The following is a 27,139-nucleotide window of genomic DNA, read 5'->3' on the forward strand; positions in this document are numbered from 1 at the left end:
CACATTGGTAAGGAGAGGTATGCAGACATACAGAACTTTAGTTATGATAATCATGGCCATAAATCAACCTGATTCTGGAAGGTATTGTAATGAATTTCCTCAATATCCTTTGTTTGACAACAGTCAGAAATAACAAGTGATCAGCAAGAAGAAATAGACACTTGAGATTTTAAATGCCCTGTTAGTGTTATTTATTCTGCAAAACCCCACAGTTCTTCACCCACTAAGTGTTGAAAGGGGGGAGGAAAGAGCATCTTTCACTGTTTAAATCCATGACAAGTGTGGCATCCTGGGCATCCTTCATATGAAGAGGAGATATTTGGCTTCACATGAAGAAGCCAACAGCAGTTTATCATGGCACCAGGAAGAAACCTGGCAGAGAGGCCCCTTGTGATCTCAGCAGACACAGGACCCACAGAACAGCAATCTGGACTGCAGGTAACTGTGGTCTTGGGAGACTGGAGGCAGGTGCAGTAAATGTAACCACGGGGTTAATTCATTCACAGGAAAACCTGTGTTGCCAGAACTAAGGAGGCTCCTGGGGCAGCTTTATTTTTTTTCCAGTGGCGTTTTGGAGAACCACCATCCACATATCTAATGACATTTCACAGCAGTTAAAAGAGACTTGCAGCACCGATGGAAATTTGTGGGGTGCACGATGGTGGGAAGGAAGGAAAGGTCACCAAGGACAGAACACAATTCTGTAGTGGTGTGGGAAACAGGGAGTAGAAAAGAGCCCAGGAATGAAGGAGGGACTAGAACAAGATGGAGAAACGGCAAAAAATTCAGGAAAGATGAGAAATTAAAAAAAGAGATCCATCATTGTAAGGTTTTTTTTTCTAAATAAAGAAAAGCAGAGGAAGTAGAATAAAGAAAAAAGCATGTAAAGTCAATTGAGGGAAACTAACATAAAGGGAAGAGAGAGGGAAGGTGAATGGAATAAGGAGAAGAAAACAAATGGAAATATGAATAAATAGAAAAAATTGAAAACTGGGTAACCTTTATTTAGACAATGTGGGGTTAATATGATTAGTTTCTGTATTTCCCACAGCCTAAAAAAAGAGATACAATGATCTATGTAGGAAATAGAGTTTCATTACAATAATTTTTCTTACATCTCAGGAAAAAGGGTCTCTCTTCTGAAAAAAATCCATCAAAACAATAACTGTTGAGGGTTTTTTTAATTTCAGAAATAAATACAGAGACTGTAATACCTGTCATGCTGTTCTGTCCTCTCTCCTCTTTCTCTCTTTCTCTTTTTCTCAGTTTTGAGACTGTGCCTCAAGCACTTCCATTTTGACATCTTTCATTCCACCCCCATATATCAAATTTAAAGTCAGTTTGAATCCCGATTTTAAATGAAATATTTTATAAAATGTCTTAGTTTTAGGCTTGTGTGGGTTTGGCTGTCTTAATTAGTACCTCGACTGTGTACTCAGTGGCACTGGCATAAATCTGCATTATTCCACTGCACTTCTCAGCAGTCCAAGGGCAGGGCACAGCCAGGACAAAATATATTTTACCAATAAGGAAGAGATGGTAAAGAGATTCAACTTCTCTTCCAGACCCTCAAAGTTTGTGAGTGCGAAAGCAAGTGTGGGCACTGCTGTTTATTTGAACACTCCAACTGTAAGAAATACAAACATAAAAGGGGGAAATGTTTGTGTGAGTTTGGCTGGAGACAAACTTACTGTTTTGTACAGACACACTGTGCTTATAGCATATGTCAGCATCTGAAATAAGTCCTTACCTATAGAGATTAAAAAAGCAGCAATTTATATTATTTACTAGAGTAAAGAGGCTCTAAATCTACACTGTTTAGCCAGCTTTATTATAAATACTCTCACATTAAAATGATACATTTTTATTCTCTTGTTCCATGTGTGCATTCAGTCCCACTTTTCACACTGTAGTCAGTTACTCCTTTCCCTGATAAATCAACCATTTTCTAAGGGAAAAGATAATTACTTGCTCTAATACAAAATGATAATTTCTTTTTGTACTTGTGGAAATCCAATGGTAAAATTACAAAAACATGCTGGAGATTTTTTTCTGTTTGTGTAGTACTTCCATATGGAAGACTCAAATTACTCATCTGACTTCTAAACTCTTAGTTAGGTTCAATAGATTCCCTAAATGTATGGGATAAGCCAACAGTGCTGGTCTGACCTGCCTGGTATATTCTGTTTGTACCTCTTAAATTTACTTATGGAAGTTGTGTTTGTTTGCAAGAACCTGTCAAGGTTATAAGTCATTGGGATTCTCTTGATGCTTCACTGGCTGGGTCAGGCTAAAATTCCAGAAAGCTCCACAGCAGTGTTGCCTTAAGAGCTCCTCCTTCTCTCCCTGTACCTCTTTCTCTCCCTACAAATTACTGAGCACATTCCAGCCATCAGTTCTGAGCACTATTTCTTTGGCACTGAGACTTGAATGGGATTGAACCAAGACCCTGCTGCACAATCCCTGCTGGTGCAGATCAAATCATAGGACAACACACATCACTGGGCTGAGAACACACAGGAAAGAGCTGCTTCGTTATTAGATGTTTTACTTCAGAGACTTCATTTGCATTAATTCTTTACAGTGGACTCTTCTTCAGCCAAAGAAATGAATGTCCCTCTTCTTACCTGTTTTGAAAATAACTTGTAGATTCGGCTTCTCTCTGTTCCATGAGGTAACATATCATTTTACCCACCCTTGGCAGGGAGCTGTTCTTTCCCTGGGTAACATCTGCTGCAGTTTTCATGGCTTGAATTGTTCCTGGACTTGTTTTAAAAGGCATGTTTCAGAAATGTCTTGGAGGACGTGAATTATTAGTCATTGTTTTATCTGCTGGGGTGTTCTTCATTTATCTTTGCTGTTTTCCTTTTTAAAATCAGACTAAATCGGCTTTGGAGTTTAAAGTTTATAGGTTTTAATTCAGGTTTAGGCTAAAGATACCAAGAATGGTAAAGAATTCATAGCAATAGGAATTTAGTGCAGTTTCAGAAAGCAATTTATTTTTGTATGACAATAAACTGGCATTTAATTTCTTTCACATTTCAGAAGCTAAACTGTAAATCAATCTCCACAGAAGACAGCAGTGTCTCTCTGGCTGGTGAGTTCTAACTCGTACTTCTCCTTACTGTTGTAGTATTTGTGTACACACTTTTCACATAAACATGAAAATTCTGACATTTGCTGTTCCAAACCCTTTGCATTATCTGTACTTTATACCTCATTTCTCTATTACTTGACATATGACAAGGGGTTTAATAGTGTACTTTTAAACCACATTTTTGTTCTGTACAGGAACCAAAACATCTGAGATTTGGCATTTCAATTTTTCTCCCTTAATTCCTATTGATATGTTTAATTTTTTTCCAGATAGCCCCACAGCTTCATCTTGGACTGAAGTTTACTCAGCAGCATCCTCAGCATTTCCTCTGCCCATGACACACCTGTGCCAAACTTCTAAAGCCTGTCTGCAACATACAGTTGATAGTAGGACATTTTGAAGGCAAAAAGTTTAATTTGGAGCATGAAATGCTCTGAAGAATCTTAATTGTTGTTGTTGAAGAAGAAATAACCCCAAGTAGAGTTGAGGGCGAGTTACAAAAATATGAATTTATTCTAAACTGAAAGAAATTTGATATTTTCATCCGTGAGAGAATGAACTAAGAATGCACAAGTTTTCAACTGCCTGAGCTGGAGTAGGATAATAACCCACTCTGGTCTGTATGGGGCAGGAATCAGTGATTCAGACCCTGTAGGTTGCAGGTGCCTCACTGTTCCATCCAGATATAAAAGAGGATGGTGTGGTTCCTGCAGGGAGATGATCCTTCTGAATTAAAAGATTGAATTTCAGAACACTAGAAAGCAGTCAAACTGTAAGAGAAGATGTCATGGTCCTATTTTCCATGAGCTCTTCCCATGACAGGAGAGCTTGAGGAAGGGGACAACTTGGCACTGTAGAGAATTTTATTTGCTCTTTGAGTCAGTGGAAACGCTGGTTACAGTCCGGGGGTAAGAGGCAGCATTGTATGATCACCCCAATGTTGGTGTGTCCCAGTATCCAGTGTCACACAGCTCTGGAAGTCACAGGGATGTTACCTTTGATGGATTCTTGCTGGGATGAGCCTGAGCAGGGATGGCTTCAGCCTGCCAAGTCCTACAATTCTGCTTGCATGGCTTCATCACAAGGAATAGAGGTGAGTGAGTAAACTCACTGGCCCACTAAACTTCACAGAGCAGCAAAACTCCCTCCCTGTTTTGCTCTGCTGAAAATAATTGAGAGAAACAAGTTTTATAGTTTCATAAAACCAAATTGACTGTCTTACACAAGAACATACAAATTGTTTGTTGCTTCCCCAGCTAATCATCTTTCCTAATCAAGCAGTTATAATTGTTGCCTGCCATTTAGTCTGGTCATTAATAAATGGTTCTTGCACACAGATGGAGGGAATTACTGTCCTAACTAGAAAATTAAGTATTGGTGACAGCAATTTTGTTATATTTCTGTGGTGATGGAAGAGTATTGCAAGGTACCCCATACAGACAAAATTGAGAGTAAGGAACAACTTAACATAAATCCCTTGGCCATTCATCTGGGTGTGTCATTTCCTATGGGTTGGAAGTTTTGCCCATCTTGTATTTTGAGAGATAAAATCTTTTGTCTGATTTGCTTCAAAACATGTACTAGTTTCTTCAGGCAACTGTGGGAACACAACCCATATTTAACTGAGCTATTAGGTTTGTTTGCAGTTTCCAAAATAGGCAAAAGTTTTTTAAAGGAATAGGGGAATATATTTTAGGTAGTGTAAGAAAGTAACCTACAGTCTGGAATCACATCCCTAACTATTTAGACTGCGGGAGAACTCAGAAAAAAAATAAACTTCTCTAATAGCCTTTCTAGCTGTGTTTTCATTAAATCTGAGACAGCTCAATAAGGAAGCTACAGCATGATTTATTTTAATCAGTTATTACAGAGAAGTCATTAAAAAACCCAAAACAATACAAAAACTCGGCAAAATCTGACATACTTTTTCCTTTCCAGATCCACAAAACGTTTAGATAAAATCTCATTTCATTACAACCATAACAAACCTTCTTTACTAGATTGCTTTCATTTTTTTCTTTAAACTGTGATGTTTCCATACCTCTTCTGTCAACATTGGCTTTCCAGCTCAGTGTCTTTCAGGTCTGTTTTGTTGTTAATGTCACTAAGATTAGGCAGGTTGTTCTGAGGAATCCTATCAGCTCATAAGGCTCGATAAGAGCATTTGACAGGCTATGAACTAGAGATGGAGTAGGGAAAATGATTTAGCCATTTTTGTCATCTGAAGATGACTTTCAGAACTGCTTGCACACGTGGTTATTCTTCCAGTTCAAATTGACAAGAATCTGGATTTTGTCCCAAATATTGAAAAGATGCTGGAAGTTTTACCAACTTTTTGGCCTGGAAGTTTCCTTTGATGCTATTAATGAGCTAAAAAGTGTATATTCAGGCATACACAGTTTGCTTTTTAAATAACTCTTCCATCTTTAAAGAGGGTGCCATGGGGCCACTGAGTGATTTAAATAGGGCCACAGGGGCAAAGAATGTGTCCAGCTCTGCTCCTGTGCCTTGCAGTCCCCAGGCACTGTGATATCAAATTCCATAGGACAAATGTTTTCAACTACAACAACTGCTGCTTCAAAACTGAGGCACTGACTGTACCTGTTATTGGCACTGACCAAGAGCAAACAAAGTGAAGATTCATCTTCAGTTCTTTCATTTATCTTTATTTATGTATTTTTGAAGGTGAGTGAGTGAGTGGAGGGAAGTGTGTAAAGGAGGATAACAGTGATGGCCATAACTGGTCAATTGTTAAATGTGTCCACTGAGCTCTCATACTCCTCAAAAAAAAAAAAAAAGAAAAGAAAGGGAAAGGGGGTACAAGGCAGAAAGGTAGGGAGGAATACTGGCTGCTAGAACAGTGAAGCTTTCTAATAAGCTCAAAATTTGTGTGAAGTTTGTCATCTTGTTTGACTGAACTTGTGGATCCAAAGTATTACTGGTTAAATCTCAGCTTTCACAATTTTAAATGATTGGTGGGTGGGTGAGGAGCAGAGACAAGGGCAGGAAAGGTGAGCAAAAAATTATCAGTCAAAATTATCACTGTCATTTTTTCACTGGTTTATTGATGGGCCTTTAGTCTTCTGACAGGTCAATTAAGACTAAAACCATCTGTAGGCTTTTCTGCTCTGTCCCTTATCACCCCAATCCATACCTCTGTCAGATATTCCTGTAATGAGTTCTGAGCCAAATACATTTTCAGAAAACAAGCAGAAAAAGTCATTACCATAACCTGAGACACAGTCTCTGAGCCAAGATCTACATAGTCTAGTTCTAGGGGGGAAAATGAGTATTTTAAATTATAATATCCTACAGGGAACAGGTTAAAAGAACTGACAGTTCTCCATGTTTCCTGTATAGCTCCTGGTATGTTCTCCTCTTTGACACATGGAGAATCCAAATGGGCCTGTAATATTCAAGATCTTTTGGTGGAATTGCTGATGAGTGAAATCCACAGCATTCACTGTATATTGAGTCTATTTCTACACCAACATTGATAATTACCTGTAATCCATTGTGAGAATTCTTATGCAAGTTGCTCTTTTATGTAATTTAAAACATGAGCAGTACAGACAGGGGGATGGAGTTCCTGTCCTGAAGAATTCAGTCTAGAAACTTACTTCCAATGTCAAACAAGAGACAGGAAGTATGAGAAGATAAATTATTCTGTAATGAATCCTACACACTTATAATGCACAAGTTGTAATGAATCTCAGTTGCTCTTGTAATTTTGTAAAGTTGTTTACCTAATATGGTAGATGTGCCATATGGTACACTAAAGAGAGTGTTAGAATGAGGACGTGAAGATTTCGAGGTTTTTATTTCTAGTTTTGTAGGCATCTGTAAACTACATTCAAGCTGTCCTAGAATGGGAACAGAGGAAGAATGAAGGCTGCTCTGCCCCTTCATGCTGGCTGCTGCTGCCACTTGAGAACATCCTCCATCTCCTCCTCTTCCTCCCTCTTCCCTTGGGCACTGTGACCCAGCCAGGGCTGTCCCTTCCTTAGATGCCATCAGAGACTCTCAGCCACACTACACGTTTGGGCTGGTTTAGCTTAAGTCAAGCTTTTTCATCCTTAATAAATCATTTGAGCAGCTGACGTAGATTAACTCTTCTGCTGGTTTGGGAATGTGACCAGGCTTCTATTCCAGAGAGTTCTTTGGTATGTTGCTTATAGAATTTCACCATGGCTAAAACTAGCAACGTGCTCGGCTGTGGCAGCAGCAGAGGTTGGGACTGCCCTGCTCGAAGCAGCATTTCTGTCTTGTAAGAAATGGGCAATGTGACCTGCAGTGATGTCTGCAAAATCACAGCTACTTTGCAGCACTGTCATTTGTCAAGAATTGGCAAAATGGAAGCTAAAAGTCATAGTGATGGAAGGGGCATTTTCTTTCTCTCCCCCGAGTTTCGGGTGATGACTGAGAAAACATCTGAGTACAAGAATAAGAGATTAATATAAAACTTCTCAAAGGACTTAGGCAGTCCCTCCTACTGATGCCACCTGGTAAAGTGAGCAGAGCCTTGGGAAAGGCTCAGCATAATAGTTTTTAATCATCAACAAAGTCTACTGCAGGTTAGAGGACAACATAGAAACTAGAAGAATAATATCCCTTACTATGAACTGAATTTCTAAGATTTTCAATTTAAAGGTACTTACACTATTCTTAAGGCCTGTATGCTAAGAACAAGTACTCATCAGTTTTTATGTTTTCCGTGCAAACTTTTGGCAAACAACTCGGAGGTATATTTGCAAATTTGGAGGTGGGGTAAGACATGGATGGCACTTCAGGACTGTTCCCATGGCTCACAGACAGGGGCCAAGCAGATCAACTTAATTCATGTTACAGCAGTACAAGTGAAGTGATCACCACAAATATGGGATGGGTGAAGCGCTGACACCCACATTTGTGCCACGCTGAGTAGAGAATAGTCTGTCCCTGATGTATTTAAAGTGATCCACTTCTCACAGATAGCTCATAGCTCTTGTTCTCCCAGGTCTCCAGCAGCCTCCAGGCAGCCCTTTCAGACCAGTCAGTTCTGGGCATCACTGACCAGCTGAGCCCATCCCACCACAACAAGAGTTCCAGCCTCTAATGCCACCCATTCCCCAAACATAAGAGCAAAGCTTATTTTAAAATACTGATATAACCGGTGCTATTTTAAGCTTGCTACCCCTTAAAACTTAACTGAAAGTTAATAAATCAAGCACTGGAATAGTTTGCCCAGGGAGGTGGTGGAGTCACCATCCCCAGAGGTGTTCAAGGGGCACCTGCACCTGGCGCTGGGTGATGTGGTTTGGCAGCTCAGGGCTTACAATGGCAGTGCTGCGTTTATGGCTGGACTTGATCTTAAAGCTCTTTTCCAACCTTGACGATTACACAATGTTATTCCCAGAAAGATAAATCACAGCATCTGCTAATATTGCTCCAGCAGCAGCAATCCAGTTTTCCCGGGGAAACCGCGGCTGGTCAGAACAGCGCGTTTATTGAAATTCTGTGTGTGTGTGATTGTGTGATTTGATTTTTTTTTACGTTATTTACTTCCTTTACAATGGTTGCACAACAAGGTCGAAGTGCGGGCGCCTCCCGAGCCGCACCTGCCGGCGCTGCCAGCGCCGCTCCCCCCCAAGGGTTAAGCGGCTCCGGGGGTGTAAACGCGGCTCTCACACGGGCGGGGATGGCCCCGCTGCTGCCACTGGACCGTTCAAAATCGTCGTCTCCCTCCTCTCCTTCCCCGCTGCTCTCCCTTTCCTCCCGTGCTGAGTCAGACCGCGCCCGCCCCCGCCGAGGGGCTGCGGCCCCCGGGTCGGGTCGCGCCGCGGGCGGAGGGAGGGAGGGAGGGATGGAGGAGGGAGGGAGGCTCACACAGGGGCTCCTCCTCGCCCGCTGCCCCCGCCCGGCGCTGGGCGTGTGCCCCGCCCGGGCCGCCGGTGGATCAGTTACACGCAGCTGGCACAGGTGCGGGGCGCCCTTCAGACTCGGCGAGACCCGGACGCAGCGGGGAAAAACATGCAGCCATTTTGGGGCCGAGGCAGACAAAGAGCCGCCACCGCCGGGTCCGCAGCAGCAACCGCCGCCGCCCCCCGCCCTGCCCCGCGCGGGGCCCCCCGCGCCCACCCGCGGCCGGTGCCGCCGCAGCCCCCACAGTGCGGCCCTGCCCTGCCCGGCCCGGCCGTGCCCGCCCCGCCCGGAGCCGCCGCCGCCGCCGCTCGGCGCCCGACTAAGCTCTCGCAGCCATTTGCGCGGCCTCTTATAGCGCGCGCGCCAGCCAATCAGCGGCGGGCGGGATCCCTGCCCGGCCCGGCGATGTGAGGGCCGGGCGCGCGCGCGTGCGCAGTGGGGGCCCGGCGCGGGGGGGGCGGGGGGGCGGGGGGAGGAGGGAGGAGTGAGAGGGGAGGGGGGGGAGGAGGGAGCCGCTCACAGGAACCCTCCGAAAAAAAGATGGCGGCGGGCTCGGATCTGCTGGATGAGGTTTTCCTGAACACGGAGGTGGATGAGAAGGTGGTGAGCGACCTGGTGGGCTCCCTGGAGTCCCAGCTGGCGGCCTCCGGCCACCACCACCAGCACCACAAGGCGCAGGAGCCCCTGAGGGCCGCTGGGGGGCTGCTGGGGAACCATGTTGTGAGCAGCAGCAGTAGCAGCAGCAGCCCAAGCCCCAGCCCTGGAGGAGTAGTAGTAGGAGGCAATGCTAATGCCCAAACAGAGAGCGGCAGCGGCAGCAAGATGGGACTGAGTGCCCCAGAGATCACAAAAGCAGGTAACGTGGGCAGGGGTGGGGGGCTCCGAGGGAGAGGGGCCCTCCCCTCCCCCCATCCCCGGCTCCCGCTGCCTCCTTCCCTCACTGCTTTCCCCCCTTTTCCCTCTCTCCTCCTTCTCGTTGTGGCAGGAGCGGGAGTGCAAAGGGTGGTATCGATCATACGGGGGAGAGCCTCCCCTCATCATGCCCCCTCGGTGTGTATCCGCGCCTCTGCTCCCTCCCCTTTATTTTCCCTCCTCGCCTGTGCTTACTCGAGGGTGTTGGATCATGTGTGGGGGCAGGAGCAGCCGGCACTGCCCGGCCGTGACTCCGCCGGTCCCCTCTGCTTTTCCTGCCCTTGTTGCTGGAGTGCGAAAGGGCTCTGTTAATTTCAGGGGCTGAGGGGAGGCACATCCCACCCCCTCGGTCATGGCTGTGCCTCCCATGCCGCCTGTGCCTGCTGTCCGTCCCTTTCCAGAGGTGGAGGTTATGGGGGGGATTCCCTCTTGATAATGCCGCCTTAGCTGTCTGTGTAAATGCTCCTTCCCCTCCCCCTTCGCTGTTGCTGAAGTGGAAGGGGGTGTTATTAATCATGACACCTATTTCCTGTACAGGAGGAAGCGAGGGGGGATTTCAAGGGGAGGAAGTCCCTCAAAATGCTTCCCCCCCAATATCTGCCTGCCTTGATATCCCCTCCCGCACCCCCTCCCCTTGTTCCAGGGGCTTGGAGGGGATATCCAACACCTCCCGTTCCTTCTGTGCCCTCAAGGGGGGGTTGTCACAACGCCGGGTCCCGGCAAGGGGGGGAATTCAGGCCACAACACCCCACCTTGCACAGCGTCTTCTCCCACCCGCCCACCCCCGGAGCTGCCTGGGAATATTCCCCACTTGGCGTTCTGAGGTTATAGGGGGGCACTGTGAAAGCTGGGACTGAGGGCTCACTACGTGGGAAGGGAGGGAAGCTGATTTCCAGGGGGATTGGGAGAAATGTCTCCCCAGAATCTCTCTGCAATTCCTCCCCTCCCCCTTCCTTTTTTTTTCCTGCTTTCGACTTGCTGAAGTGTAGGAAGGTACTACAGACCCTCTGTTAGGATTGATGAAGCTCTTCTAGGAGGATCTCCTTGACCCTTATGATGTGCATCTCAGTGTCGATCTGTCATTACTCTTTTCCCATTTCTCTCTCCTTAGGGCCAGGACGTGGACTGTGTGTGATTGTACTTGTGATAACACCAGGCCTCATCAAGGGGCGTGAGGATTAATCAGGACAAGAAGCTACATCATCTTGTCCCTTTTGAAAGCCAGCTTTGCTTTTTATTTATTTAATTTTTTAGCTATCTCTGCCTGTGGGAACTTCAGGTCCATAAGAACAAATTTTGTAATAAAGAGAAGGGGTCTTCTAGCAACCTACTCCAGGTCTTACACTACTTCTTATCTTGCCAGGCTGGTGTTTTTCTTTCCTTTCACTTTTCATATTTTGCTGTTGTTGAGCCTTGTGATCTGACTGACTTACTCTGTAGGAGATGACAGGATTAGAGGGTCATATATGCTGGATATAGTGAATATGTCTTAATAATGTGTCTTCCATGGTCAATTTCCCCTCCTTCCAATTGCAGTCCTTTTGCTAAATATGATGTCAGGCTCTAGAATGGGGAAGAGGTCTAAGATGATTTTCTTCCTCCCCTCACTTGGTTCATATTAAATCTGTTTTCCCTGTTTTGTCTTACTGTAGTGTCAACAGCAGGAGTGTTACAATTAATATTCAGTCTGCCAGTCTTTGGTGGAAAATTGAAGGCTTCAAGATAATGTCTTCAAAGCCACATCCAGTTTGTATTTTGTCCTGTGTTCCTGGCTCCGGACAGGCACCCTGGGAGATGGAGAAGACCTGGTGATGAGGGAGAACATTCTGTCTTTGCTGGACTTCTGTTCTTGCTCATTCTCTCTGTTCACTGTTGTTGTTGTTTTGCAGGAACAGGAGGAGTGCAGGGGGGTGTTATTAATCATAACACCAGGTCCCAGACTTCAGCTCTGGATGGAGCCACCACAACGAGCACCAGCACCACCACTGCAGCAGCAGGAGGATCTGAGGTCACTGCTGCTCCAGGGACCCTCAGTCAGGGCAAATCGGTGGTTATCAGCACCATGGCAACTGCCTTGTCCACCAGGAATGGCAAGATTGGGACCACAACAGTGCAGACTTTGAATGGGAGTAACGTGGTGATGAACTCTCACCACACAGGAAGTGCTGCTTTCCCTGGGACTCCTGTGACTGCCAACCCCGCTCCTGCACCTGCTGTTGCCCCTCTCGTTAACAATGGACCTGGATCTGTGGGGAAAGGAAACGCTGTTAATGCTGTTTTGCCGTCAGCTTCCAGCACTGTCATCCAGGCTTCTTTCCTTAACACTGCTGTGTCCTCTGCATCTTCCTCCTCGCCCACAGTTATCTCCTCACAGCCCCCACCCAGCGTGGGGACAGGGGCGCCCACCGTGACGCTCGTGCGGCCCCCGATCCACACAGCAGGACCCACGGCAGCTGCAGCTGGTGCAGCCACTCAGAACGGGAGCAATACTGTGATCAATTCAACCATCAGTGTGGGGAGTTTTCCTGCTGTTGCAGCAGCCACTGTGGGATCTGGAGTTTCCCTCCAGACATCAATGGTGAACAGCCAGTCGGGTTCCACTGTGCCAGCAGCTCCCGCCACACAGGTCATCAAATCTGAGTCTCCTAAAACTATAGTCCAGGCAGTATCCCAGCAGCAGACGCTGGCTACTGGTGGCCAGCCCAGTACTACAGGGGGTAGCATGATTATTGGGCAAACTATGCAAGCTGGGCTCTCCAATGTTGCCCCCAATCCTGGTGGGATACCTCCTGCAGCTCCTGGCACCCCCACGGGAATGGCCAAAGGCACTGCCAATACAGTGGCACAAAGTCTGCCAAGGACTCCAACACCAACTACAAGTGGAATCAGAGCAACTTTGACTCCTACAGTTTTAGCACCTCGTTTGCCTCAGCCACCTCAGAATCCGACTAACATTCAGAATTTTCAATTACCACCAGGTAAGTAAGAGGATTGAGGGGTTTTGTTTTGGAAGTGTATTTGTTGCAGGGAGGAAGGGATCTAAGTAAGATTCCTTTCTGTTTAATTGTGAATTGTGGGAAAGGCATTACATGTGACAATGACAATCACCTGGTGTGGAGCAGTGACAGAGTAGCATTCTACTACTCAGTGCATGTCTTTGGGTGACCAAAAATATTTTCAGCAGTAATAATTTGAAAACAACTCTGCCTGGTGTTTTGGTTCCAGTGTGAGCACAGATGAAGCTGCAAGCTGCCAAAGGGTGACAATGGAATATTATGCAATGACATGTTGATATTTCATTTTCAAGAAAGACATTTTGACTTTTCAGGCAGTTTTGTCAGTAGTTTGTAACCTTCACGTGCTGCTCAGTTCCCTCTCTGTCCCTGCATGCCCCCAGTACCACAGAGCTCTCTGGAACAGAGGAGCACCAGATACAAAACAGAAAACTACCTTCTTTTGCTTTAAATACCCTCAAAGTCTGACTTTAAAACTCACAGATTTGAAGCTTATGATCATCTTTTTAGTCACTGGCATTCTGATAGAAAAGGCAGACTTGCTATGTCCTTACCTCACCCTGTTGTGTCTGGGGCTGCAGCGTTTGTAGTAGCTCGTCTCATGCTTAGTGCTGAGCATCTCTGGACAAGGAATCTAGTCCTGAACTCAGAGGGTGAGTGAAAGGCAGGATGAGAAGCATATCCTTGCTGAGAACTGTTCTGTCCCACCTTAAATATCCTGAATTTGGAGATTTAAGGTTATGTATTTGCTGTTATTTTGAGCCAGGCTTGTTACTTTTATCTGCCTTGATTTTTGGCTGCAAATACTTGTGTGAACCCCCACATTGCTTCCTGTCTTCCAAATAATACATACAATAGCTGTCTGTATTCTTGCTCTTCAGTGTTTTCAGGGCAGTGTACAAAGAACAACTAATTAAATTTTGCTACTGATACTGAGTGAAGTCAGTGGTGGTTGTGTATCATCTGTTTCAAGTGGTCTTGGTGAAAATACATCTCTTGGAACTCCTGACCAACCTCAGAGCAAAGCACCTGTCACATGAAGTAGATCAGGAACTGTGTTGTGTTACTACACACTGTCTTTTTGTGTAATACACTGTCAGTGGTATGTGATGCCATGTAGTTTGATGAAGTCTGTCAAACATTCTGTGTATCCAAGTTGGCATAAGTTTTTCTCTTTTTTTTTGTGTAAAAGATTATTCTGTATATGAGTAATTTGAATGACAAAGTTGTTAATTTAAAAACAGCAGTAAAACTCAGATCTTGAAATCCCAGTTCTTCATTTGAAGCTTATAAATTGATAGGCTGGAAAATTCTTATTTATTTATTTTTTGCTGTAGTGTATCAAAGGGTTGTTCAGGTTTAGTCTGTTGCCATGTATACCTACATTTTTGTTAATACTGCCTTATAAACCTGATTGTGGGGAAAAGTACTCCAGTGGAGTCCAGTGGGACCTGTTTTCAGGTAGCTGATGTTTCCCAACTGCCCCAGTGTACTGAAATGTGTTACTCTTAGAAGCAGCACTGCCAGTCCTTAAGCAAAATTAGACTATAAATGTGCTCCTTTGGAGTTCTCAATAGATCAAAGTACAACAATATAATTTCTAAGCACTTGGTTTTTATTAAGCACTTTTTTTTGTCTGCTCTATACTTTGAGAAATATTTATAACTTCAAAAGAATAAGCATGACTTAAAATAAGCAAGTGTATGAGGTTGGATACATAGAAATTGGAAATTGGGTTCTTGCATGATAAGACAGACTTAATATTGAAAAGATTTTTTTAGTGAAAGAGATTGTTTTTCTTTTAAATTGCTTTAGCTTGTTTGTTATACTTTCCAAAGTAGCCAACTTAAGAAAATGTTTTGTGTAAATAATTTCTTTCAAAACACTTAAGGATTGGTGGCTGTTGAGCTCTTACAAATCTCTCACAGGTGCCAGGCCAAGCACCTCTGCAGGTCTGGCCTCACATGCAAATGTTGTGACCTTGCAGAGTGCAGGTACATTCATAGTGAAAGGAGAATATGTGGCTGTACCTTTGAAATTGTATTTCAAATGGCAGCTTCACAGGCCAGATTTTTGGAGGCAGTTTGGTAGTAAGAAGCTGCAGCTGCTGTGCTTGTGTGCTGTGCATTTACTGTCTGCATCACATTTGCATCCCCGAGTTTGTTTTTAAAAGTTGGAAGTGTGTTTCTAAGTTTCTAAGACAGTGCTTGAAATCATCCACTGCACACACAGCTTTTTACACCAAGAATTACCAAACACTTAAAATGAGGGTTCTGATGAAAGGTTTGACCAATAAGCAGCACATGGCTCACAGTTTTTCCTTACCCAGAATCCCTCTTTGTAGCTCTCCAAAATACAGTTACAATGTCACATGTATGGAAAGCAGAATATAAAATGTCAGTAAGTTTTATTAACCTGGGACTTGAGAATTGGAAACCTTTCAAGGCTTCAAATGTGTTCTTAAAAGGAGCATGTGGGAAATATGTTCAGTGGTGTTTAAAACGTGCAACTTTTAGAATAATGCTTTGTATGGCATCAAACCTTTGTGTTGTGCAACAAACCTCAGCTGGCAAATTGGAGATTTGGAAGAGCCAGAGGGCCAGAGTTGTTGTGACCTTGCTGGATTTTGGTGTATTGATTCTCCAAGCAACTGGACTATTGAGAGTGTCTGTGGTTTTCCACCACTGACACCTTTGAGGGAGAGACTGTTGCACTTTGTCTTTTCCAAAAACAGGCTCCTGGAGAACTTTGTGATCCAATGGGACAGATTTGGGTAATGAAGGTCTCAAAATGACCTTATTTATACCTTCTTAGCAAAGACATGGGACTATTGTGAGATGGTTTTGTAGGGGGCTGGAACAGAAGTTTCTCTTCATACAAAACTGCCTTAAGGATGCAGCATCTACTGAGGCTGTGACTGAAAATAAATTGAATGGAGTTTGTTGTTCTGAGTACTTCAGTATGTGAAGCTTGTTTTGTGCTATAATATGGTAAGAAGTAGGAAAATCACTGAGTTTGTTGAAGCAGTAAGTCAGTGTTCATGCTTAGAAAAGTCTGCAGAAAAGTGTGACTGGGATTGTGCCCTAAGATTTATCTTTTGCATTGTTAAGAGTTTGGAAAGTGTTTAGAGGTCATTGCTTGAAGCAGGGTAGGATCTTCTTGGTAAATGGCAAACTTGTGTACTATAAAATCACTTAAAATTTTTTAACACTTGCCCAGCAGTGCTGTGGTACAAACCCAGCACTGTGAGGTTATACCTCCTTTAGCAGTGCTGTCAACTTGGGGTTCAGAGATTTGCTTTCTCTCTTGCAAGTGCTTTATGTTGTTATTCTGCTGCTTTATGTACAACCATCTCATAGTAAGGTTTTTAAGGTGCCTGCTCAGAGAGAGGAGCAGATTGGTGAGTGCTGTAGGTGCATGGTAAGAACAGTGCCATGCAGGTGGGTATGAGCAGTTTCTTCTACCAGCTTAGGTGAAATTGAAATCTAGAAACTTTCACTTCCCCTTGTCCCCTTTTACCTGCTGACTGACTGTTCATACCAATGAAAATTTGGTGGCTTGATCCTAAAGACTAGATCTTTTTTTTCCTGAGCAAATACAATTCTGTGACAGTCCTGTTTGAAGAGAGCAGGTGGGATGGGTTGTCTTTATAGTTTGTGTATTTTTTTCACTTCTGCAATCCTGACCAATATTCCCACCAGCAGTAGTGCACTGTAGTAGAACTGCTGTCACAGAGTTGTTTTGCTTTGTATCTGAAAATAAAACTTCTTTATTACTTTCCCAAAACTCAGTTGGATCTGTCAGTAGCTGATGAGACAAAACTTCTTCCTTACTTTCTTCCTGAAGGGCATCTCGTGTGCCATTTCTGTGTTGGGAACAGGATGGGCCCTTTCTAGGCTGAGAATCTGCTGGGGGCCCTTTAACAGTGGAACATTCCAGAGTTCTGAATGTTGCAGGTGGTTAAAACTCACTGTTGGTGCTTTCCAGCAGCAAAGGGTACCTGGAGGAGCTTTGGGGCTGTGCATTTGCAGGTCCTGGAAGATGCACCACGGGAATACACACCCTCCAGGTTTTCTTCATGGCCTCAGGGGCTCAAAACTTCACTTGGTGTTAAACAGGAGCTTCTTACGTAGAAACTGATCATTTTTTGGCTTGTGTTTGCTATCCAAGAGGCATTCAGACCTAGGCCTTGGTGATAGGGGCTTTAGGAGGGGAAAACTCCCTGAACATGTAATTTAAAGGATGGGTTCAGGTCCTTTGGACTTGAGCAGTTGTGCATTTTAAAGCTGGAGTAGCTGAAAAATAACTTGTGCAGCAGTAGATCCATTTGGGAGTTGGGGTGGTGGGTGATTGGGCAAAGGATGGGGTATTACAATGGAAAAAGGTGCCAGGGGAGGACAATCAAACAAGTCAGTTTTTGTTCCTTATTCATGCTGAGAGCCTCATTCCGTGAGTTACTTTCTACTTCAAGTACCCCACAAGTGCCCAAGTAACTGGGATGTGATAATGAGGGAATAGTCAGACTTCCATAATATAAGAATTACAGAAAGGAATGACAGAAATACTATGAAGTAGTGGAATGTGGTTGTTTCTATTTCTCACTAACTAGTAAGCAAGTTCAAACATATCCTCATTACAGTTTCCCTGTGTGTTGCATGTGCTGCCAATATTATGCCTGTTAACTGTGTTGGCATGACTTGATTTTGTTAAAAATAATGTCTGTAATGCACCATGACAATGGGAGCTTCTTAAAGTACTTACAGTATGTTTTACTTTCCAAGCATTTTACAAAACTTTAATCCTTGCAACTTGCCTGTGTGGTTGGTAAATAAAGTAGTATGAACTCTGCTTTAGAGCTGAGGGAAAGAGCAACTTAGAGAAGTTCTGACTTGCCCAAGGCCATGTGGAAATCGATATTTTGCCAGGATTAGGGCTTGGGAGTCCTGCACTTGGTGCCTAAAGTGATATCTCCCTTTCTGAGAGATAACTCTGCATCTTTTCTGCAGAACTCTTCTGGGTGAGGGGTGGATTTTATGTTCCAATCATGCATCAGCAAAAGGAACATTCTGCTTTATTTGGAATCTGCTACATCAGATCTGCCATATGTTGCCAGACTGAAAGTTGTGTTTGTTCGCGTTGCAACTTCCATGACTGAGGAATCCTCACGCTTGGCTTTGTCCCCCAAAGAACCTGAGGCTCAGAGAGATGTGCAATAACATTTTTTTCTCTGTTAAAAAGTGTCTCAGTATTTTGCACATACAATGAGTGTCTTGTTAAGTGGTGGGATCTAATGGGAATATAATTGTAATTCTGTTAAGCTGCTAACTTTGACTGGATATTGTTCACTTCTGTTACTGAAAATACTGTTGTTCACAACAGTCTGGAGGAGCACTTATGAGTTAGAGAGAGAGTGCTCAGGCTTTGGAATGGGCTGCCCAGAGAGGGGGTGGATTCCCCATTCCTGGAGGTTTTTAAACTGAGCTTGGCCGTGGCACTGAGTGCCATGATCTGGTAAAGGGACTGGAGTTGGACCAAGGGTTGGACTTGATGGTCTCAAAGGTCTTTCCCAACCCAATCCATTCTGTGATTCTATGAATTTGTTTCATGTGCCTATCTGTGCTTACAATTGTGATCTTCTGGGTTTTTTTGGGTATCATTAATCTTACAATAAAGGTTGCTGGGCAATGATCAGAAGGAATTGATTTATTTGTTTTGAGGTACTTTGTGCTCTGTAAGAAGTTATGTGTTTTCCATCTCTGAAAATCCAGCAGGTTGCTTATAAAATGCAGCATCTTGGTTTGAGGACCACAAATTTGGATGCTGCCCAGGACTTGGAATTCCTCACTAACACAGGATGCAAAATGAGGTGAAAATGCATCAATTTGGGGCACTGATAAGACACAAGTTAGTTGGTATCACAAACTCTCTTCAAGTGAAATGTTTTGGTGTATGAAAACTTTTACTGTTGTTTATATTCCCTCGTGGGAAACGGTATGAAAATATAATTCTAAAAAAATTTATGAAGTAGTTCAAGAACACAGTTGAAAATGCTGATACTTAAACTACCTGGGTTTAAGCAAAGAGAAGGTACTGATGTGTGTAAAAGTTGTTTTCTGTTCTCATAAAGACTGTGATCAAAAATTGAGCCTGCTCAGAAGGAGCTGGACATGGAAGTCATTTTACACATTAAACACTTTCTGTAACTATAGGCAGTTTTTGTCAGGAATACATAAAATCAGCATTTTTACCTGAAAATGACTATTCTTGTCAAGGTTATTCTCTGTGTTGAAACTTTATGAATGTTTATAACTCCATTTATCTGTCTGACTCTGCTCCTTGAATTTGATGCCATTCCTTCATGTGAAAAAAAGGCTTTTTCTATTTGCAAGTTTGTATTAGGTTGGTTATCTCTTGAGAAAGAAGATTTGAAGAGGTAGTGGCATGAAGAAAATAATTTTAAAAATACTGTTTCTCACAAGTGAAGGGAGTGATAGGAAGGAGATTTAGTTATAGTTAATAGACAGTTATATCAGGTTTATTATGAGCCATAAATCTCTGTGTGAGGGAAAGGCAAACTCTGGAGAGAGTCTGTTACAAAGGGCTTTTTCTCTGCCTGGTCCCAGGGATGTTCCTGTGCACAAATAATTGGATCTGTGGCTGTTTCTGATGGTTCCCTGTTTGCTTCTGGGAACAGACCCCCGGGATGTCTCTGTCCTGTTGACAAGTTGCCCACAGTTGTGGTACAATTAATGTTAATACATCAACAACAATTTGGTTTTAAACTAATTAAGATCTTGCCTAAATCCTGGAAGTTGTGTATTTATCCTGATACACATTTCTTGGAAGTTGTGAACCCTTTCTTGTCTGGATCCAGTTTGTGCTGTGTCAGCCCTCCTGCATCTCCTTCCTCAAACAAAATAGCTCTTACAATGAACTTCTTCCACAAGGACACAGTTGTTTTCACACTGGAGATTTTAAGACTAAATTAGTGTGGCAAAATGATCCCATGTCCAGCTCAGATGTTGAGAGAAGCATAAAAACTACACCCAGACCAGGCTGTAATTAAACAGGTGTGAAGACTGTGTGATAACTCATATTTCAGATTAGGTGAGGCTTTGTTTTTCATTGAGGCCACAGACACACAAATGGAGCTTGTTGGTGGTTTTAGGACAGTTTTACCTCAGCTTACTCTGACAGTTTTACCTCAGTTCTGTTCTGTGGTGATTTCTTTCCAGAAATGCTGGTTGTTTTTTGGAGGTGTGATGTCTCAAGGAACTGAGAGCCAGCTTTTTACCACAAAGCCTCCAGTCTTGGCGTAATTTTCTTCAGGTGTCTTTAGCATAATATTTAATATAAAATGAAATTGTTCTTATTTCATGCCTTTAAGGTTTTTCTTTTAAACTATGGAATATTTTTTGATGAGAACAAAACCTTGATTATCCTCACTTTATAGTGGTATAGATTATCAATAATCAAGAAAGAGGTGATAATTATAAGGAATTGATACACCTGGGCCCTGTTTCTGCAGCAGGATCTGCTCAATACCTCAGTAGAGCTGTTCTTAAGGCATTGTACAAATGTGGCTGATCTTTTGTCTGGAGCTGTTCGAAGGCTGGAAATAAGATGAGTTTCTGTCCTTACATTGCCATCATTAGAAAGTTACACTTTGAATATCAAAGGTTGGTTCTCAGCACAGTGCAGAAATAGGTAATAAATCCTTGTACCAAGGGATGGTGCTTTGTGTTTGTAGGGGAATTTAGTGCAGGGTCTGACTGGGATACCAAGCTTGGAAAACTATTGATGGAAATTAAGTAACTTTATGTCATTGTAGAGCTCTATAAATTAGAACTGTAAATTATGAATGATGGATATCTTTTGGTGCTTTTTTCCTTAAAATGCATTACTAAAATAAGTTTTTTGGTAACATGTTGTAACCAGACAAGGAGTACCATAAAACTTGCAGCAGTGTGTGATATTTTACATGACTGACATGACAGCTCCATGATTTCTATTGAATCAGATAAGCCCCTCTAGTGAGAATGGTCTAACTTATGATTATAACTTGATTAATACACGCTTCTGAGAGTGGCTGAACTGTTAAAAGCTGCCAGGGTGCTTTTGTGCAGAATAAAGCACGTGCTGGAGGGACTGTGCTGACAGCCAGTGTAGCTGGAAAATGTTTGCTCCAGATAGCAGGGTGTAAACAAAGCCAAACAATGAGGTGTGGTGCCACCCTTGGGCCTCTCTGAAATGGTCTGAGGGGACAGCAAGGCTGTAGTAAGTTGTCTGCACACCTTCCTTGAGTTTATTAATGAAATGTTTCTGTAAGGGAAGGTTGGATTTAGAACCTCTCTCAGAATGTGCAGTGACATCAGGTGCCCTCAGCGTAAGTCGCGGTGTGGCGAGTGGGGCCGGTTGTGCTCACGTGAGTCAGAAGTGCCAGCTCTGAGGAGTGACTGAGGAACTGCAGCCCTGGTGGCAGAAGAGCTGATGGAGGTGACCAGGAGAGTGTTTGCTGAGGGATCAGCAGGGGATGTCAGGAGAAGAACTGGAGCAGGAAGGCCGAGAGTGACTAAACTGTGTGGAAGTTGATAGACAGACTGAGTAGTTGTTGGTTTTTAATAGACATACGTGCAGTTGTGTTTGCAGGAGTATTAAGGGTGGATTGAGAGAAGATACAAGTGTTCATGTCCTGAACTCCAACCTCTTACTTGCTTTCATTCTTCCTTTTCTTCAGTGTATCATTTGGTTTTCTTTCCTTCCCTGTCCTCCAGGGGGGAGGGGAGGAGAAGGCACTAATTATTTGTAAGTATTAGTCATACCCAGTCATTAAACTTAGTGATTACTCAGGACTGCTGTGCATTTGATGGTTAGCAAAAATCAAAACGAGACCTGATTTTGTTTAAAAGCTTTTTGGATTTGAGCTTACAGGTGTGAAAATAATTCTGTTTCTGTGTTCAGACTAACTGAAAAAGCAGAGCTATTTAATAAATGTTGCTATCAGCCAAATGACATGTAATATCATGTCCCTGTTGATGGTTTGTGTTGAGCTTTCAGCGCAGTGTTTGGCATATTCTGAAAGCAGAATAACTTCTGTATGGGCAGTGAGAGAGGCCTGAAATCCCAGAGGAGGATGTGGAGGGAACCTTTGCACCGAGGCTGCCCTGGGGAGCTGCCACTTGGCCAGTGTTGGGTGAAAAGGTGGCATCAGCACTGCTAAAATTACAAAGGTTGTGTACCTGGAGTAAGGCACTTACAGTGGGGACAAGTTAATGTGGCTTTTCATGCACTGAGTTGTTTTAGGGTGTTGCTTTTTGAAGGAAGAAAACATTAATTTAAAGCATTTAAGGCATTACTCCTCACTAAGTATTTGTGTGCAGGTTGTGGTAAATGCAAATAGATTGGCCATTCCCATTGAGCACCAACCTTGAGATGCCTTGGAATAGACAAACTGTCTGTCATAAATGAAGACTACTTGAACTGTAAAATCTCCTATTTAAAATAACAGATAAAAAGAATTACTGACACTTCATTTTTTGCCTTCCTTTCTCAAAACCAAATCAGATTTTGGTATAACTGAGTTGTTGTTTGATGTAAATGTACTGAAATTAGTGGCAGGGCTAAGTCTGAATCACTTGGAGATCAATAATTAAAGAAATTGGTTTAGCTCTTGATAGTGTTTTTCTCAGCTCTTTATACATCAGACTAAAGACAGATTTGTGTGATGATTGGGTTGCAATTTAACAGAGCACTCTGGTGTTCTGGCTTTGTATGCTTGACTAGAAAGGAATGTTAACACACTTTCAAGGAATATTGCTTTCTAGAGAACTCAAAATAGTTTCAAATGGCTTTGTTGTCGAAGTGTTTGTCAATTGTTGCTATATAGGATGATGCATTTCCCAGGACAATTCTTACACACCTTTCCAACTGAGCAGGTGAGATTTTTTCCTTATGGGATCTCGTGGCTTTTTGGCACTCCAGTATGAGGTTGTTCTTCTAACTATATTCTTAAAAGACTTGTGAATCAATACTTTACAAATGATTCACTTCTTCACCTTTTAGCCAGTACAGTTGAGTTCTGTAATTTGAAACTGAACCCTTGCATGGTAAGAGTAAGAAAAAGCTTTTAAAATAAAATTGAATTTTTTGTTTGTTGACACTTTAGGAAGAAAAAAAGCAATTTTTCACCATGCAGACTTGTGTACCTGATCTGTACAAAATGCTCTTTCTGTGCAATCAGGATTCTTGGGGACATTTGCAAATGTGTCTTTCACTCATGTTGGCAATAATCACAAATCAGTGTTTAGTGATTCGTTGTGATCTCTGTGTGCAGGTTGGGTGTGTGGGGAAAGGGATGATGGCAAAGAGTGAAATGCTGCAGTACATTAATGCTGTACCAAAACTTTTAGGTATTGAGTCTGGCTAGAATTTTACTTTATTCCAGAGTGACGGGAATTGAAAAGTAAATGGAGTGATGTCCTTCTGTGGTTCTTGTCCAAAACTCTGTGCCATGCCAGGCTTCACTGTGTGTAATATTAGTGCCTGTTGGGAGGAGAGACTCGCAATGTTTTGCTGTTAGAGATGCTCTGAAGCAACACCTGAGAGTCATGGCATGTTTTTTCATGCCAAGTTGTAGCTCACCTTGAGCACAGCAGGTGCTGAACATGTACCAGGCCCCTTTCAGAGGCGTGGGCACAGTGTGACTGTGTGCTCGGGGCAGCTGTGCAGAGCCTCAGCCTCGTGGCTTTGGGGTGCCCAACCCTCTGGAACAAGCCACGGACAGACTCTCAGGTTGCTCTGGTGTGCTGGACAGCTCTGGCTCTGCTGGCAGTTTCATGACCTGCAGCCGAGCAGGGAATGTGTCTGCTCCCAACGCTGTTTGTGCAGCCTGACCTGGTTGTGCCAGTGCAGGGGAGGCACTTCTGGAGCAGCTGAAGTCACATGTAGTCGTGGGTTCATTCTGAGCTGGCTGGTTTGCAGGAGCTGATACCTGCACTGTGGAGACTTCTCTGTGAGCACTGTGCTTGTCCTTGTGGAGCTGAGGTGCCTTTATGGAAGTCACAAAACAACCACGTTGGTGAAACTTGAGAGCCTGAATCTCTGATGGTGTGAAAGGCTTTGGCTACAAAGTTCAAGTAAAATCTTTTTCTGCGCTTCTTGAGATTCTGGGCACCTCAGCTGAGCCAAAGCATCTAATGCAGTCGTGGACACCTCTCATGGGGTGCAAAATAATGTGTCCTCAGTAACATCTAATCCAGGACTGTGTTACCATTTACAGTTCTGTGTTACTCATCTTGATTTGTAATCTCTATTTCTCATGAGTTGATGTGTAGATTGTCCTTCATGAGCTGCTACACATCTGCTGGTTTGCTACAGATGCTGCTCTTTGATGTGTGTAAATAATTGTCAATCTGCCAGAAGGTCCCTGGTGTCAGGGAAGATTCCCTTAATTACCCAGAGATTCATGGAGCTGCGTGGACTAGTGGACTCCATACATTCTTTCTGCCTTTCTTGACCAATTATTCTTGCAGAGTGAGAACTTTTCTAGGTGGGTCAGTTACTGTGGGAGGATTTGTTGGACAGTGTTGATGTCAGTACCAGGTTACCTTTTCCTTTTTTTGCAGTAAGGGGCATGTATCACTTGTGCTGAAAGCTCTTCCTGCAGTTTGTATAAGGGGCTCTATTTTTCTTCAGCTCTCTACAGTATTCCAGATTTTTTCTACTGGAAAATTCTTAGAAACTTTGTACTTTTATAAAGGTTTTTCAATCTCATGGTCCCTGTATAACCTGGTCCAGTCACCTACAGAGCATCATCCCCTTTGCTTTAGATGTTTTTTGTGGTGTGTAACTTAACAACTTGCACAACTTTACATACATTTGCTTTCTGTTTTGTTGAAACGAAATCTCTTCTGACAATTCCTAAAGGATACTCTCATAAAGCTTCCTCCTGCTAATATGGCACAGCCCACTTAGGATTACTGTCAGAATTTTCTGCCATGTCAAATGTTTGCAGCATCTTGCCATGAATGAGTTTGTGCTGAGAGCTTAAGGCCCAAACTGCTTTGACGTGCAGATAACATCTTAGTGAGCTTCCCTGGCAAATTTAGTTAGGATTTGAAGATTTGTCAGATGTCAGTGGAGTGTATGATCAATAACCTTCTTTTCTAGAGGTGTTTGTAAAGACTTTGATTTCCTACACCAGAATCATCAATCCTCTAGTTACTCTTTCAGGCTTGGACGTTCTTTCTGAACACCAGCACGTGTGTGTATTGATTCTTTGCTGCCTAATAGTTCTGTTTTTTCTTGGGAAATAAAGTTTAGTTACCTTTTTACTTTAAGAGGAGAATTTCCATAGGAGACTGGACAAGAATATTCTCCATGTACTTTCAAGATCATACATACCTTAATTCTTCTGTTGTGTCTCAGCTACTGAAAAAAACCAACCTATTAAAAGTCTAAGTTCTCAGTAATAGTTCTGAATTATCTGGATTAGACCATGAGCTCCATGGTGGGTAATGAGCAAAATCTGTGAGTTTGAACCTTCTGTTCTTCTGTTCAGTGTCTGCATCAGGCAGAGAGATGGTGCCCCTTGGGATCTGAAGGGACCCTGTCTGAGGTTTGTATGTCACAGATGAGCAGGAGTTTTGTCCTTGCACACTGGTGTGAAAAACATGGGCACTACTTTTCGTGGTCCTTTTGCTGGGTGCCTGCCAAGTGTGGATGAAGGTCCCTCAGAGTGTCACCTGTGTGTGGATGGAGTGTCTGAGATCCAAAGCATTTCTCCTGAGAGGTCACACCTGGATATGCTGCTGTTGAGTGGCCTCCTGCTGGGTGTGGTGTGAGAGGGGACGGTCTGCTGGGCTGGGGCTTTCCTCACAACACTCATCTGAAGGTGCCTGCTGTGTCTGCAGCAAGTCTTATCTCTCATTGGGAAGTCCAGCTTCTGTAAATGTTATTATTCAAGGTTTACCAGCAAAAACTGGTAATAAACCAGGAAACTTACGTGGTTGGTTGGTTGTTTTCAGGGTTTTTTGGATATAGAGGTTCTCTAGCAAGAAAGTTGTATGTGTTGGGAATTGCACAGATAATCAGAGTGGTCTGCAAAGGCCACAAAATATTTTATTAGTCTTCTTTATTATTTTGTTATTTTTTTTTTTAATTTAGTCCTTGCTAAGCCAAGCCATGTTTCAAAGAAAGAAGGAAGAGTGAGGTGTTACAAAAAAGCCTGTTTTGTGTTTTTCTGACATATCCCATGGCCAGAGTTCTTCCCTTTTGATTCCAGTGCATGATTTCACAAGTTTTATTAATTTAAAAAAACCCCAAACACCAACAAAGAAAAAAAAATCCCAAAGCACTTTGTAAATGGAAATGCCAATAGCAAATGTGGATACAAATAAGGAAGAGGCAAAGACAACACACTAGAATCATCCAACTACATCATATAATCAGGATATTTTCCATTCCAAGCACTCTGGAAAACAGGAGAGATCTGGGAAGGTCTCCACAACAAGCACGTGAGAGGACCATTGTACTGGTCAGGAGCACAAGTCCCTCTGGCATAAGGAGCAACCCAATTCAGTTTTGTCAATCCTCCATTTGGAGCCATGAGGAATTGTTTAATTCAAACTAAAATATGAGCCTCTTTCAGGATTCTCTTAAGCCTCTAACAAAAATGGTAATTCATTTTAATTTTAATTAGTTTTTTAATGAGAGACTTTGAATATTTGCATTTTTAATATTGAATATGATTTTAGAGCACATGTGATCAGACTTTCTAGGAAAACGAAGGCAGATATTTTAAATGAACAAGTTTTATTGTCACCTTTTTATAATTGAACATTTCCAATGATCTTTATTAGCTCTTTGAGCTTAAATAATGATTTATCCATTTGTGAAGCAAAAACCTGGATGATAAACTTGAAACAGAAAAATGTTTTTCCTCCTTTTTCATCCTACTTTAAATATGCTGCTGAATTTTATTGAAACAGTGAAATTCCTTATAAAATTCTGGCCATCTGCAACATCTGTCTGGGAGTCAGTTGGTTCAATCAGCATTTCCAGCCTTATGCATTGGAGTCTGAGGTTATTATATTTACCCATATTTAAATATTTAAAATAGAAGTTTGGGGACGTAGGAGAAAGAGGTTGGTTTCTCTACACGTGTGGCTGTCAGACCTTCCTCTTTTTGTTGCTACAAATGATCAACTGAGATTCA

The 27,139-nt window shown here is 43.0% G+C and overlaps 1 protein-coding gene across 1 annotated transcript in view; it reads left to right on the top strand.

Moving 5' to 3' along the window:
- Positions 1-9,516: 9,516 nt before the first annotated feature.
- Positions 9,517-27,139, top strand: part of TAF4 (TATA-box binding protein associated factor 4) — a 36,435-nt gene continuing 18,812 nt past the window's right edge. The window contains exons 1-2 of the mRNA XM_071573036.1: positions 9,517-9,854; positions 11,800-12,888. Coding sequence (XP_071429137.1) covers positions 9,539-9,854; positions 11,800-12,888 — 1,405 coding nt within the window. The 5' untranslated portion in view covers positions 9,517-9,538. The remainder of the gene's footprint in view (positions 9,855-11,799; positions 12,889-27,139) is intronic.

This window comes from Pithys albifrons, chromosome 18, assembly GCF_047495875.1.
Source record: "Pithys albifrons albifrons isolate INPA30051 chromosome 18, PitAlb_v1, whole genome shotgun sequence".
Taxonomy (NCBI): domain Eukaryota; kingdom Metazoa; phylum Chordata; class Aves; order Passeriformes; family Thamnophilidae; genus Pithys; species Pithys albifrons.